This window comes from Nerophis lumbriciformis, linkage group LG02 (genome assembly GCF_033978685.3).
Source record: "Nerophis lumbriciformis linkage group LG02, RoL_Nlum_v2.1, whole genome shotgun sequence".
NCBI lineage: Eukaryota > Metazoa > Chordata > Actinopteri > Syngnathiformes > Syngnathidae > Nerophis > Nerophis lumbriciformis.
Window position 1 is genome coordinate 48050001 of NC_084549.2, and position 14534 is coordinate 48064534.

The following is a 14534-nucleotide window of genomic DNA, read 5'->3' on the forward strand; positions in this document are numbered from 1 at the left end:
GGAGCACATACTTGTTTGTCACGAAAAACATTCATGAAGTTTGGTTCTTTTATGAATTTATTATGGGTCTACTGAAAATGTGACCAAATCTGCTGGGTCAAAAGTATACATACAGCAACATACATTATCAATTTTGGTAATGTAGAATAGTTACAATCAAATCAAATTAGCTTCATGGCATGGCGTCTTAACTTCACGTGAGTAATTATGATTGATAACACCTGTTGACTTCTCTGAACCCATTTAAATAGGGCTCATGTGATGCAGTCATTAGACTCGGTTACAAACGCGACAATGGGAAAGTCAAAGGAACTCAGCATAGATCTGAAAAAACGAATCATTGACTTGAACAAGTCAGGAAAGTCACTTGAAGCCATTTCAAAGCAGCTTAAAGTCCCAAGACCAACTGTGAATTGTCACTGCCACGATCAGGAAGTAAACACAAGCTATCACCTGCTGCTGAGAGAAAATTGGTCAGGATGATTAAGAGTCAACTGAGAACCCCCAAAAAGCAGGTCTGCAATGAATTGGAAGGTGCTGGAATCCCAGGAACAGTTGTGGCTTGTACAGCCCTTTGAGACTTTTGTGATTTAGGGCTATATAAATAAACATTGATTGATTGATTGACCACTCCTACTGTCAGGCATGGTGGTGGTTGTATTATGCTCTGGGCTGTTTTGCTGCCAATAGAACTGGTGCTTTACAGAGAGTAAATGGGACAATAAAAAAGGAGGATTACCTCCAAATTCTTCAGGACAACCTAAAACCAAGCCGACAGAACCGCTAACTCCGGTAAGAAGATCGGCGGTGGATTGTGTGTCTATATAAACATCAATTGGTGCACACAGACTGTGGGTGGATGAACTGTGCAACACAGATGTAGAGTTGATGTCGTTAAAATGCAGACCATTCTATCTCCCTAGGGAGTTTGCCGCTGTTTACATCTGTGCGGTGTATATTCCCCCGGATGCTAATGCGAAGCTAGCACACATACATGACAGCATTAACAATTGCCTTGTCACACATCCCGACAGCGCTCTCATTACAGCGGGAGATTTCAACCATGCAGACTTAAAAAGTGTCTTTCATAAATACCATCGGAATGTTATATGTGCAACCAGGGGAGAGAAAACGCTGGATCAAGTGTATACAAACATTGCAAATGCATACAGAGCCCATGCATATCCTCATCTAGACATGTCAGACCACCTTTCTCTTCTGTTGCACCCACATTATACACCCAAAATCAGAACTGCTGGAATTACCAACAAAACTATAAGAACATGGCCTATGCTGTCCATCAGCTCCAAGATTGTTTTCATCACACTCTCTGGGACATATTTAGAGACCAGCGTGCGATTTCGCGTGAGTCTCTGGACGAATACACCTCAACTGTGCTGAACTATATTACCTTCTGCGTAGATTGTGTTACATCATTTAAAACAATCCGTAAAAAACCTTGGATGACACACAAAGTGACACAGTTACTCAAAGAAAGGGACAAGGCATTTAGATCAGGCGATCCAAATGCCTACCGTTCAGCCAGGACTGCTTTAAAGAAGGGGATCAATGCTGCCAAATTGGACCATTATAATAAACTCCAGGATTGCTTAAATAACTCAGACCCTAGGCAGGAGTGGGAAGGTGTCAAAGCAATTACAAACTTTAAAAAAACAACTTCTTGCTCAGTGAAAGACAGCGCCATTTTAGCTGAGGAATTGAATAATTTGTATGTCCGCTTTGACAAGGAAAACACAGACCCAGCACTGCCCCCCCTCTCCTACAACAACACGGCCACAGTCCTCAGCTCGCACGAAGTAAGACTCACCTTGCGTAACATCAACCCAAGGAAAGCAGCTGGACCTGATGGCGTTCTGGGCCGCGTGCTTAAGCACTGCGCGGACAAACTGACGGATGTATTTGTTTCCATTTTTAATCTGTCACTGTCTACATCCTGGGTCCCTGCCTGTTTTAAAATCGCTACAATAATTCCAATCCCCAAACAGGCCATCATCTTATGCCTAAATGACTACAGACCTGTAGCACTCACCTCCATACCTACCAAATGCATGGAGAGACTGATATTGAAACGGATTAAAAAGGCAATACCACCATCCCTTGACCCATATCAGTTCGCGTACCGGGAGAACCGATCAACCGAAGACACCATCGCTATTGTAATCCATAGACTCTTGGAACATCTTGAGCTTAAGGACACTTATGCAAGACTGCTCTTTGTCGATTTCAGCTCAGCATTTAACACAATAAGGCCAAACAGACTCAGATCTAAGCTTCACAACATTGGTCTGAAATCCTTCCTCTGCAACTGGATTTTGGACTTTTTAACGAAACGCACACAGTATGTGAAAATAGGCGAGCACATTTCTGCCACGCTCACCATCAACACCGGTGCCCCACAGGGTTGTGTGCTAAGCCCTGCGCTCTTCACCCTCTTCACACATGACTGCATAGCCTCTTCAACATCCAATCTCACTGTCAAATATGCCGACGACACCACGGTGCTTGGGCTCATCAGTAATAATGATGAGACAGCATACAATGCAGAGGTCCAACAGCTGGCTTCATGGTGTGCTAACAATAACTTGGTTCTTAACACGAACAAAACCAAAGAACTAAATGTAGACTACCGCAGGAAAGGGCAGAACAAACACCCTCCACTTTTAATTAATAACAATCTCGTAGAAAGGGTCAAGCATTTCAAATTCTTAGGGGTGAACATAACAGAATATCTATACTGGGACATTAACACTGCTTCTACAGTCGGAAAGGCCCAACAACGTATTTTTTTTGTTGAGGAAACTAAAATGCGTAAACATTCCGCAGAAATCAATGGTCAACTTTTACAACTGTGCCATCAGCAGTGTCCTCACTTATGGATTTTTAGTGTGGATTGCTAGCTGCACTAAAGCGAACCAACAGGCCCTCCAGCAAGTGGTTAAAGCGGCGGGGAAAATTACAAGGACGATACTCCCAGAGATGAGTGCCATGTACACAACTCGCTGCCTAAAGCGAGTACACAACATCCTGAAGGACAGATACCACCCAGCACATGGCCTCTTCAACCTGCTACCCTCTGGAAGGAGGTATAGATCGATTCGCGCTAGGACCACCAGAATGTCTCACAGTCTGTATCCCCAGGCTGTGAGACTGCTAAACGAACAGCCTGCCCCTTGGCTGCCCCGGACCATCGTATTACCTCACTCTTCACCACCTCAATAATTGTGCTCTGGACATTGCATTGCTGCAACATCAACGTAACACCCATCAGACATCTGACTGTTCCCACCCCCACGTCCCTCTTATCGCGATCTTCCTGACAATGCTAAAATGCTAAAATGTAAACTCTTGTCAACCTGCACATCAATGCAGTTTCTATGCCGCTGGACAAAGCTCAAACAAAATCTCGTTGTTCATGTATGACTTAAGTGTTATTATGACAATGACAATAAAGGAATTGATTGATTGATTGATTGATTGATTGATTGATTGATTGATTGATTGATTGGAGTCTAATCATCCGACCGAAGGTTGGGTCTTGGGCGCAGTTGGGTGTTCCAACAGGACAATGACCCCAAACACACATCAAAAGTGGTAAAGGAATGGCTAAATCAGGCAAGAATTAAGGTTTTAGAATGGCCTTCCCAAAGTCCTGACTTAAACCCCATTGAGAACATGTGGAGAATGTTGAAGAAACAAGTCCATGTCAGAAAACCAACACATTTAGCTGAACTGCACCAATTTTGTCAAGAAGAGTGGTCAAAAATTCAACCAGAAGCTTGTTAGAAGCTTGTGGATAGCAACCAAAAGCACCTTATTGCAGTGAAACTTGCCAAGGGACATTTAACCAAATATTAACATTGCTGTATGTATACTTTTGACCCAGCAGATTTGGTCACATTTTCAGTAGACCGATAATAAATTCATAAAAGAACCAAACTTCATGAATGTTTTTTGTGACCAACAAGTATGTGCTCCAATCACTCTATCACCAAAAAATAAGAGTTGTAGAAAGTATTGGAAACTCAAGACAGCCATGACATTATGTTCTTTACAAGTGTATGTAAACTTTTGACATATACACACATACATACACACATGTATATATGTATAGATCTACACACACATATATATGTATATATTCAGTGTTGCCAATCAACCTATCCCCAGGTGCATGTCTTTCTTTATATATATATATATATATATATATATATCAGTGACGTGCGGTGAGGTTCATGGCTGGTGAGGCACTGACTTCATCACAGTCAGATTTACAAACATATGAACCCTAAAGAGTATCTTATTCACCATTTGATTGGCAGCAGTTAACGGGTTATGTTTAAAAGCTCATACCAGCATTCTTCCCTGCTTGGCACTCAGCATCAAGGGTTGGAATTGGGGGTTAAATCACCAAAAATGATTCCCGGGCGCGGCGCCGCTGCTGCCCACTGCTCCCCTCACCTCCCAGGGGGTGATCAAGGGATGGGTCAAATGCAGAGGACAAATTTCACCACACCTAGTGTGTGTGTGTGACAATCATTGGTATGGTACTTTAACTAAACTTTAACTTTACACATACAAACTGTAGCACACAAAAAAGCACATTTAATTAAAAAAACGTTATTATGGTCTTACCTTTACTTATAAGTGCGGGAACAGTGGTGTTCGTGTTGGAGGAGTTGTGAATGAATGAAATATGAAATCCATGCTGCAGTCTGCAGGTGTACCTAATGTTGTGTCCCTGCAGTCGTTCACGGCTCCTCCGGCGCGAGCATTGTTGTTTTTGCACTTTTTGGCTTCTTATTAAGTGACTTTTTTTGGGTGGATTCGGTCTTGCACGTGGAGGGTTTGGGTGTGGGCTTTGGTTGGTGTGGCGCTCCCGTCGGGGGGTGCATTCTGCGGCGGGGGTGCATTAACCGGCACCAGGAGGCGGGATTACTGCGAGCCTCACACAGTGCGTATATGGAACAGTTTTATGATTGCTCAGCACAAGAAATACTTTACACACATACAGTTGTTGACAAAATACACTGTACATTATATACCTCAGCTAACTAAACTATGGAAATGTATAATATAGTTCATATAGCAATACGGTCTCACTGCACAGCAGGCCAGCAGTTAGCCGAGTCCACAATCCATGTTGAGGCACAACTGAGTGACGTGCCTCAACTGGCTGCTGATTACCGCACCGTCTCTTCTCAGTATTTGAACGGCAAATGTGAAAATTCAGCGATTTTGAATAACATTTATCTAAAACTGGTGAAGTTAAATGGAAAATAACTTTATAGTATATTCACTGAATACATATAACAATTTAATTATTTTTTTTTCTTTTTACATTTTTTTTCTTTCCATGATGGCAGGTGAGGCCCCGCCTCACCTACCTCTAGTGACCGCACATCAGTGATATATATATGTATGTATGTATGTATGTATGTATGTATGTATGTATGTATGTATATATATATATATATATATATATATATATATATATATATATATATATATATATATATATATATATATATATATATATATATCCAAGATGGATGGATGTATATATATATATATATATATATATATATATATATATATACACACATACATGTATATACACATATATACACACATATATACACTATTTACACACATATATACATGTATATATATGCATATATACACACATATATACATGTATATATACACACACATATATACACCTATACATATATACACATGCACATAGATATATACACAAACACATATACATATGTACACCTACACAAAGATATATACAAACCCTGTTTCCATATGAGTTGGGAAATTGTGTTAGATGTAAATATAAACAGAATACAATGATTTGCAAATCCTTTTCAACCCATATTCAATTGAATGCACTACAAAGACAACATATTTGATGTTCAAACTCGTAAACTTTTTTTTTTTTTGCAAATAATCATTAACTTAGAATTTCATGGCTGCAACACGTGCCAAAGTAGTTGGGAAAGGGCATGTTCACCACTGTGTTACATAGCCTTTCCTTTTAACAACACTCAGTAAACATTTGGAAACTGAGGAGACACATTTTTAAGCTTCTCAGGTGGAATTCTTTCCCATTCTTGCTTGATGTACAGCTTAAGTTGTTCAACAGTCCGGGGGTCTCCGTTGTGGTATTTTAGTCTTCATAATGCGCCACACGTTTTCAATGGGAGACAGGTCTGGACGACAGGCAAGCCAGTCTAGTACCCGCACTCTTCCTTTCATAGGAGAGTTTTAACTTGCACTTACAGATGTAGCGACCAACTGTAGTTACTGACAGTGGGTTTCTGAAGTGTTCCTGAGCCCATGTGGTGATATCCTTTACACACTGATGTCGCTTGTTGATGCAGTACAGCCTGAGGGATCGAAGGTCACGGGCTTAGCTGCTTACGTGCAGTGATTTCTCCAGATTCTCTGAACCTTTTGATGATATTGCGGACCGTAGATGGTGAAATCCCTAAATTCCTTGCAATAGCTGGTTGAGAAAGGTTTTTCTTAAACTGTTCAACAATTTGCTCACGCATTTGTTGACAAAGTGGTGACCCTTGCCCCATCCTTGTTTGTGAATGACTGAGCATTTCATGGAATCTACTTTTATACCTAATCATGGCACCCACCTGTTCCCAATTTGCCTGTTCACCTGTGGGATATTCCAAATAAGTGTTTGATGAGCATTCCTCAACTTTATCAGTATTTATTGCCACCTTTCCCAACTTCTTTGTCACGTGTTGCTGGCATCAAATTCTAAAGTAAATGATTATTTGCAAAAAAAAAAATGTTTATCAGTTTGCATATCAAATATGTTGTCTTTGTAGCAAATTCAACTGAATATGGGTGAAAATGATTTGCAAATCATTGTATTCCGTTTATATATACATCTAACACAATTTCCCAACTCATATGGAAACAAGCAACATCAGTGTGTAAAGGATATCACCACATGGGCTCAGGAACACTTCAGAAACCCACTGTCAGTAACTACAGTTGGTCGCTACATCTGTAAGTGCAAGTTAAAACTCTCCTATGCAAGGCGAAAACCGTTTATCAACAACACCCAGAAACGCCGTCGGCTTCGCTGGGCCTGAGCTCAACTAAGATGGACTGATACAAAGTGGAAAAGTGTTCTGTGGTCTGACGAATCCACATTTCAAATTGTTTTTGGAAATTGTGGATGTCGTGTCCTCCGGACCAAAGAGGAAAAGAACCACCCGGATTGTTATAGGCGCAAAGTTGAAAAGCCAGCATCTGTGATGTTATGGGGGTGTATTAGTGCCCAAGACATGGGTAACTTACACATCTGTGAAGGTGCCATAAATGCTGAAAGGTATATACAGGTTTTGGATCAACATATGTTGCCATCCAACCACCCTTACCATGGACGGCCCTGCTTATTTCAGCAAGACAATGCCAAGCCACGTGTTACATCAACGTGGCTTCATAGTAAAAGAGTGCGGGTACTAGACTGGCCTGCCTGTAGTCCAGACCTGTCTCTCATTGAAAATGTGTGGCGCATTATGAAGACTAAAATACCTCAACGGAGACCCCGGACTGTTGAACAACTTCAGCTGTACATCAAGCAAGAATGGGAAAGAATTCCACCTGAGAAGCTTAAAAAATGTGTCTCCTCAGTTCCCAAACGTTTACTGAGTGTTGTTAAAAGGAAAGGTCATGTAACACAGTGGTGAACATGCCCTTTCCCAACTACTGTGGCACGTGTTGCAGCCATGAAATTCTAAGTTAATTATTATTTGCAACAAAAAAATAAAGTTTACGAGTTTGAACATCAAATATGTTGTCTTTGTAGTGCATTCAATTGAATATGGTTTGAAAAGGATTTGCAAATCATTGTATTCCGTTTATATTTACATCAAACACAATTCCCCAACTCATATGGAAACGGGGTTTGTATTTTGTTTGCTTTTTCCTTGGCCCACCCCTATACTGTTATTCATTTTCTCTACTTACAGTAAGAAAAAACAGCATCTATCTATCTATATCTTGACAAAAACATAACAATGTTGTTTGGGAACAGTTAGTAATGGTTATGCGCAGTAAAACTTTTCATAAACTCAACTCACCTTAATGTGTGTTCCTAAATGTGTGTTGGATGTCTTAGATGAAGAGAGCAGTTTTAATTTGGTACACAACTAAAAATTAATGTTTTGGGCATTGTTTTATCCAAAAGCATACATGTGCCTAAATATGGCCAAGGACACGCATTATTGTGGGTTTCCTGCGCGTCACCTTCATCACTAAAGGAAAAATCTAATCTGCGGGAGAGAATTCCTCTGCCATTTTTAAGTATGTTTTTTTGAGTAGTCAGCTTGAAGCGTCCTTTCTCCGACTCCCTCGTCGACATGTGACATCAGTGTGTGTCTGTTATGATTTTGCTTACTAGTTTTGATAACCCACCTTATCTTGATTGGCCAGTCCGTAATGTTTTGCCCTAACCTTAGTCAATTGTGACTCATCACACGAACACCAACCAATCATCATATATTTTCTCCGTATGTATGGATGTTGTCATTCATCCAGGTCATTGTATTTTCTGCATAATTTTTTTGGCCTGGATTCGCAATCCATGTTCTCTCTTTGTAGCTTTGATGTAAGCTACCTAGCTACATAGGTCTAAAAGTAGTTAAGGTACAGGAAAAGGTACTTGTTAAAAAAATTGCTAAGCTACCGGCAAGCTACTGGAAAATGTGGTTAAGCTACGGAGCTTAGCTACATGTAGCTTGTCACTGCCCCTCACTGCCAATCAGCACTCAACAGCATTGCCCGCCTCCGATAAGTTTCCAGGAATCTTTCAAAAGTCCCACCGAGCTGACAGGAATAAAAAAAGTTCCTCAAGAACTAAATCTACCTGGCTAGTTTTTGGTGGAAACACAGGGGGAACTTTATTTAAATGGGACAGTTCCTGTGGCGGAAAAGGGCCTAATGAAAGGAAATACTTTTTCACTTGATTTTGCTCAATGAGAAGTGTTAGGAGCCTCAGCCAAATGAATGTTAGTACGGAAGCCTGTAGTTTATTATCTCCATTTGATGCAGCTCAAATAAAAAAAAAATCAAACACAATTCACTCTCTTACCAAGTGAGTGTGGGTGTTCCATCTTGAGTTCCTCTTGATGGCCCCAACAACAGCAGTGATATCCCCTTGGATGATGTAGATACTTTTGTCCAACATGTTGAGTTCTGTTGTAATAAGAATAAAATGAATCATTTGAACCAACAAAGTGAATCAATATGATTAGTTTTAGGAGAACACATAATATTTTTGGACGAAGTGATTGCAATGTCAATTTATGCACAGCAAAAGACCTGAAATATTATTCACGTTGACTAAAAATGACATGCCGTCATGCAAATAAGATAAATAAGACTAGAGGCGGTCTTCGTGTTTTGACATTTTGTAATACAACGTTCTCTGTCACGTACTCCGATGAAGTATGAACACTAGGGCTGAACGAGTAATTGTAATTTGCAATAAAAAATTTACACAATATTTATTATGAAAAGAAGAGAAAAATATTGTGTAAATATGTTATAGTTGCGATCGAATTAAAGAATACCATAAAAAGCAGCAGCGGCTAGCTCTCTATGCCGCCGATGAGTGAATACATAAGTGCACCGAGTGTAGCTAGCTAGCATAAGGCATCAATTGCTAGCAAAGTCAGCACCAAAACCGGCAGGTGTGCTAATGTAAGCAAGGATTTTACGAAGGTGATCAGTGACGTGAAAGCTTAACTTGAAGGAAGGAAGACAGCCAGGATTTCAAAGGCACTTCAATACATCCAACTTCATCTTACCATCATCACACATTGACTGACTTAGATGATAATTTCGATATAATTTAAGAATAGGTTGCAATTACAGTAAAACTCGACTTTCATCGCCGTCGTAGGAAAGGAAGTCACATGTAGACCTAGAACAGGGGTCTGCAACCATCACTATCAAGAGAGACATTTTGCCGCCTCTTCCATCCATCCATCCATCCATTTTCTACCGCTTATTCCCTTTGGGGTCGCGGGGGGCGCTGGAGCCTATCTCAGCTACAATCGGGCGGAAGGCGGGGTACACCCTGGACAAGTCGCCACCTCATCACAGGGCCAACACAGATAGACAGACAACATTCACACTCACATCCACACACTAGGGCCAATTTAGTGTTGCCAATCAACTTATCCCCAGGTGCATGTCTTTGGAAGTGGGAGGAAGCCGGAGTACCCGGAGGGAACCCACGCGGTCACGGGGATCCACTAACGAAAAACAGTATAATCAAACTACGTTTCCTGCGATTGTGTGTATTTCTACATTATATTTAACCTTTAGATTAATTGTCATCTACCAACCTCTTTTGGCTGTCTTGTTGACACAAGTTCCATGTAATGTACCACAGAATGTTTTGTTTTGTTTAGTAGATCGCTTACTAGCATTATTATCAATGAAATACCACATCATTTTTTTGTTTTGTTTAGTAGATTGTTTACTAGCATTATTATCAATGAAAATGTAATAAAAAAAAATGTACAACATGCATGCAAAAAAAAACAAAAAGCGTTTCCCATTAGGCAACTCTATCCTTTAGCTACACACCCGAGGGTACTATACTTCCAGTGTCATGACCTCTGCTTACAATCAGTAACGTGAAAAATATACCTTCTCGCCGGGTACTAATAAATACTCTACAACTACAACTAGTTCGGAAGTAACTGTGTTCGGATTGTAATTATCCAAATATGATTAGCAGCAAAGTGGATAGCCGTCAAGGTTGTGGCTCGGAGAACGAACACAGGCGACAAAAAGTAAGCTAGTTAGATGGCTAGCGAGCTTGTTTCACTGCTCTCAACAAGGGTTTTTAACTGTTTTCTTCTATTTGTTGTTAAACACTGAAACAAGCTTGCGACTTTGCTAACCATCTAGCTAGCTAACGCGGACTTTGCTGCTAATCATATTAGCTTGTCCTACAACTCAGTGCGGCATTTAGGCAAGAAGAACAGCGACTACCTGCGGCTGAGGAGAGCGTCAAATGTTGTTAAGATTGTATTTTTTATTGATATCTCATTTAAAAAACGCAGAAGTGATACTTTGACGCAAAAATGAATGCTTAAAAACTTGGATTTGGCCCGCCGTGTAATTTCACTTGGCCCTTGAGGCTATATCAATTTAACACTAGAGCTGGCCCGCCGATTATATACAGCGGCGGTGCCGCGGTAAAACCGCATTCACAGCTAATTCTCATACTTGCCAACCCTCCCGGGAGACTCCCAAATTTCATTGCCCCTCCCGAAAATCGTCACGTCTGCTTTTCATCCTGTCCAACGATTGCTGGCCCAGTCACATAATATGTTTGGTTTCTGCACGCACACACAAGTGAATGCAACACATACTTGATCATCAGCAATACAGGTTACACTGAGGGTGGCTGTATAAACAACTTTAACTCTGTTAGAAATACATGCCACACTGTGAACCCACACCAAACAAGAAGCACTAACTCTTCCGGGACGCTACAAGGTGTGTGGGTGTGTGGGGGGGTGTATTTTGTAGCGTCCCGGAAGAGTTAGTGCTGCAAAGGGTTCTGGGTATTTGTTCTGTTGTGTTTATGCTGTGTTACAGTGCAGATGTTCTCCCGAAATGTGTTTGTCATTCTTGTTTGGTGTGGATTCACAGTGTGGCGTATATTTTTAACAGTGTTAAAGCTGTTTATACGGCCACCCTCAGTGTAACCTGTATCGCTGTTGATCAAGTATGCATTGCATTCACGTGTGTGTGCGTACAGAAGCCGCACATATCTTGTGACTGGGCCGGCATGTTGTTAGAATGGATGAAAAGCGGACGTGACGACAGCTCATAGAGGACGTTAAAGGCAGTGCCTTTAAGGCACGCCCCCAAGACTGTGGTCCGGGTGGACTACGAGATATAATGACTGATGAACACCTTCATTCGATAATGAAGGTTTCCTCAGCTCAAAGCCTGAACCCTGACATTAATGAACTAACATCCAAGAAAAGATGCCAGGTATCTGGCTTGGGCACATCAGATTAGATCAGTGTGTTGCAAACTGAGCAGTTTAAAGTCCTGAATGGTTGGTTTATTTTATTTTCAAACTTATTAGCATGTGGAAAAAGTTAATGTTGATATTTACCTTAGAAGGCTGCAAATAGAAAAGAGGCATTACATTTTTATTTAAATTGTATTTGATATGCCATTGATATTTTTTAATTATTATTATTATTATTTGAAACTCGATTTTGCATGTCATTAAAAAGTTATATAAGCCTTGCTTGTTCAATATTCAATGCAAAACTTGTTTGGGTACCTATTAAAAGGTGAATTTGTTCAACCTTTGTTCAGTTTTAATTTTTGGCCCACTCTGTATTTGAGTTTGACACCCTGATCTAAAGGAATGCGGTGTAATTGTAATTGTAGAAAACTCTGCTTTCCTAAAGTCATTGTGGGATATTCCTTGAAATATTCGTCCCAATTACAAATTGGTCAGATATCTATGTTCTCAATGCCTAAAAACAAAATCTACTAGAAACAAGCATAGTCCTTGTGTTGTAAATTGTTGGACCAAATCCTTCCTTGTGTCATGTGAGTAATGTCATTAAAATAGTCTCACTTTACAGCAGTATGGTATACACATGTCTAGGCTGTGTGGATGATAAATGATTGAATGCTTAAAAACGTGGATTTCTACGTTTTCGCTGAAATTTCACATGCCTGAACTTGCCCTTCTAAAGGGATGCGGTGTAATTGTAATTGTAGAAAACTCTGCTTTCCTAAAGTCAATGTAGGATATTCCTTGAAATCCCCGTCCCAATTACAAATTGGTCACATATGATCCATCTATTTTCTCAATGCCTAAAAACAAAGTCTACTAGAAACAAGCATAGTCCTTATGTGTTGTAAATTGTTGGCTCAAATCTTTCCTTGTGTCATGAAAGTAATGTCATTACTACTTTACAGCAGTATAATATGCACATGTCTAGGCTGTGTGGATGATAAATGATTGAGATCTCTGCTCTGCAAGCTATGGAAACACCCCTTTAAGAAGGACATTCAGTATGTGGGCTAGTTCATGTTATGCAATGTGAACTTTGGACATCCTCCATAGCACAGATATTGGCAGAGGGGGCAAATAATTACTCATAATATTGTATTAACAGTCACTGCTGGGGGAAACCTACAATGATCTAAAACAGTACTTATTATCTCTTGAAGGCGACTTGTTATAGATTTAAACTTGATCCAGGCAGGAGTTAACTTGACAAGTTGCGTATGTCAGAGCTGTCTACTCTTTGTAAGACAGTAAATGGCGAGGTTCAGTTACATTTAAATATGAATAGATATGAACTGTTCATTAAGTATAATTGTGCAAGACAACCAGCTATCGTTAGCTAGCTAGCATGTAAGCTCACTGACGTCGGCTATTATGTTTCTCTGGGACTAAGTGCTGTGTTCCCTGATTTGCCAAGCCCAGAGAAGGTGACAAACGTTAGTTTGTTTCACAGGAGAGTCATGATTGTAAATAATATTACCTGTTTATGTGAATGCTTCTCAAAAGATGGAGTCTCACTTAGCTAGGGACAAACTAGCTGAGCAAGCTGGCAGCCGAAGAAGACCAGTCGTTCAATTCACCACAACCGACTGAAAAAGTACACTTTGGCGACATTTCATTGCATGACTGCATACATTTACCATGCGGTTATTAATTCGATCTTAACTAAGAGGAAAACAAAACACCTATCCGTCTGTCTTGGTAAACACACTGACGTGGAACAGCAGTGCTTTCTCAACCTATCATGATGACAGTTTTTTTTTTTTGACTGACAAGGTACACAATATCTTAAAATGATCGTTGGCGTGCAATGCAAACATATAACTGTGAATCCAGAAGATTCATTTATTTCCATATAGTGTTTTTGCAGGCCGTAGTATAATTAATAAAACAAAATAATGGTTATAATCTATTGTATGAGCGTAAAATAGAGGCGGGACAACCAACAGTTTTTTCGGTGTTGATGAGCGGAAATGACATGAACAACTAGCACGAAAGGCGTCCCTTTACCTATTCAGTAAACTTATACATGAACAGAAACTTAACTATTCACTTTTAAATGATAAAATATGTATTATTTCCTACGTTATTTGATTTCCCGATTAACTTCAAAATGTTTCTAAGTAATCATAAATCCATCCTACTCTTTATTTTCTAACTTCAAAATGTTTCTAAGTATTCATAAATCCATCCTACTGTTTATTTTCTAACTGTAATATATAAAATATGAAATTGTAAATATGATACAAGCTAATCTAAATTAAAATTAGACGGTTATACTTTCATGTTGTTGATTCTTTTTATCGGCAGTTGAAGCTGCGCATGCGCAATATGTAAACTCACTGACGTATGTTTCTGGGGTCACCAAGAAAAAAAGTTTCGGACGCATCCTCTTGTTGTCAATACTTTTCGA

The 14534-nt window shown here is 39.9% G+C and overlaps 1 protein-coding gene across 4 annotated transcripts in view; it reads right to left on the reverse strand.

Annotated features, from left to right (window-relative positions):
- The window catches only part of gbf1 (golgi brefeldin A resistant guanine nucleotide exchange factor 1), a 227515-nt gene extending 213648 nt beyond the window's left edge, over window positions 1–13867 (reverse strand). For all 4 annotated transcript variants that reach the window (XM_061963809.1, XM_061963834.1, XM_061963827.1 and 1 more), the window contains exons 1-2: window positions 13602–13867; window positions 9149–9252 (exon numbers count right to left, since the gene is read on the reverse strand). In XM_061963809.1, the coding sequence (XP_061819793.1) occupies window positions 9149–9244 (96 nt within the window). In that variant the 5' untranslated portion in view covers window positions 9245–9252; window positions 13602–13867. The remainder of the gene's footprint in view (window positions 1–9148; window positions 9253–13601) is intronic.
- Between the last annotated feature and the right edge of the window lie 667 nt (window positions 13868–14534).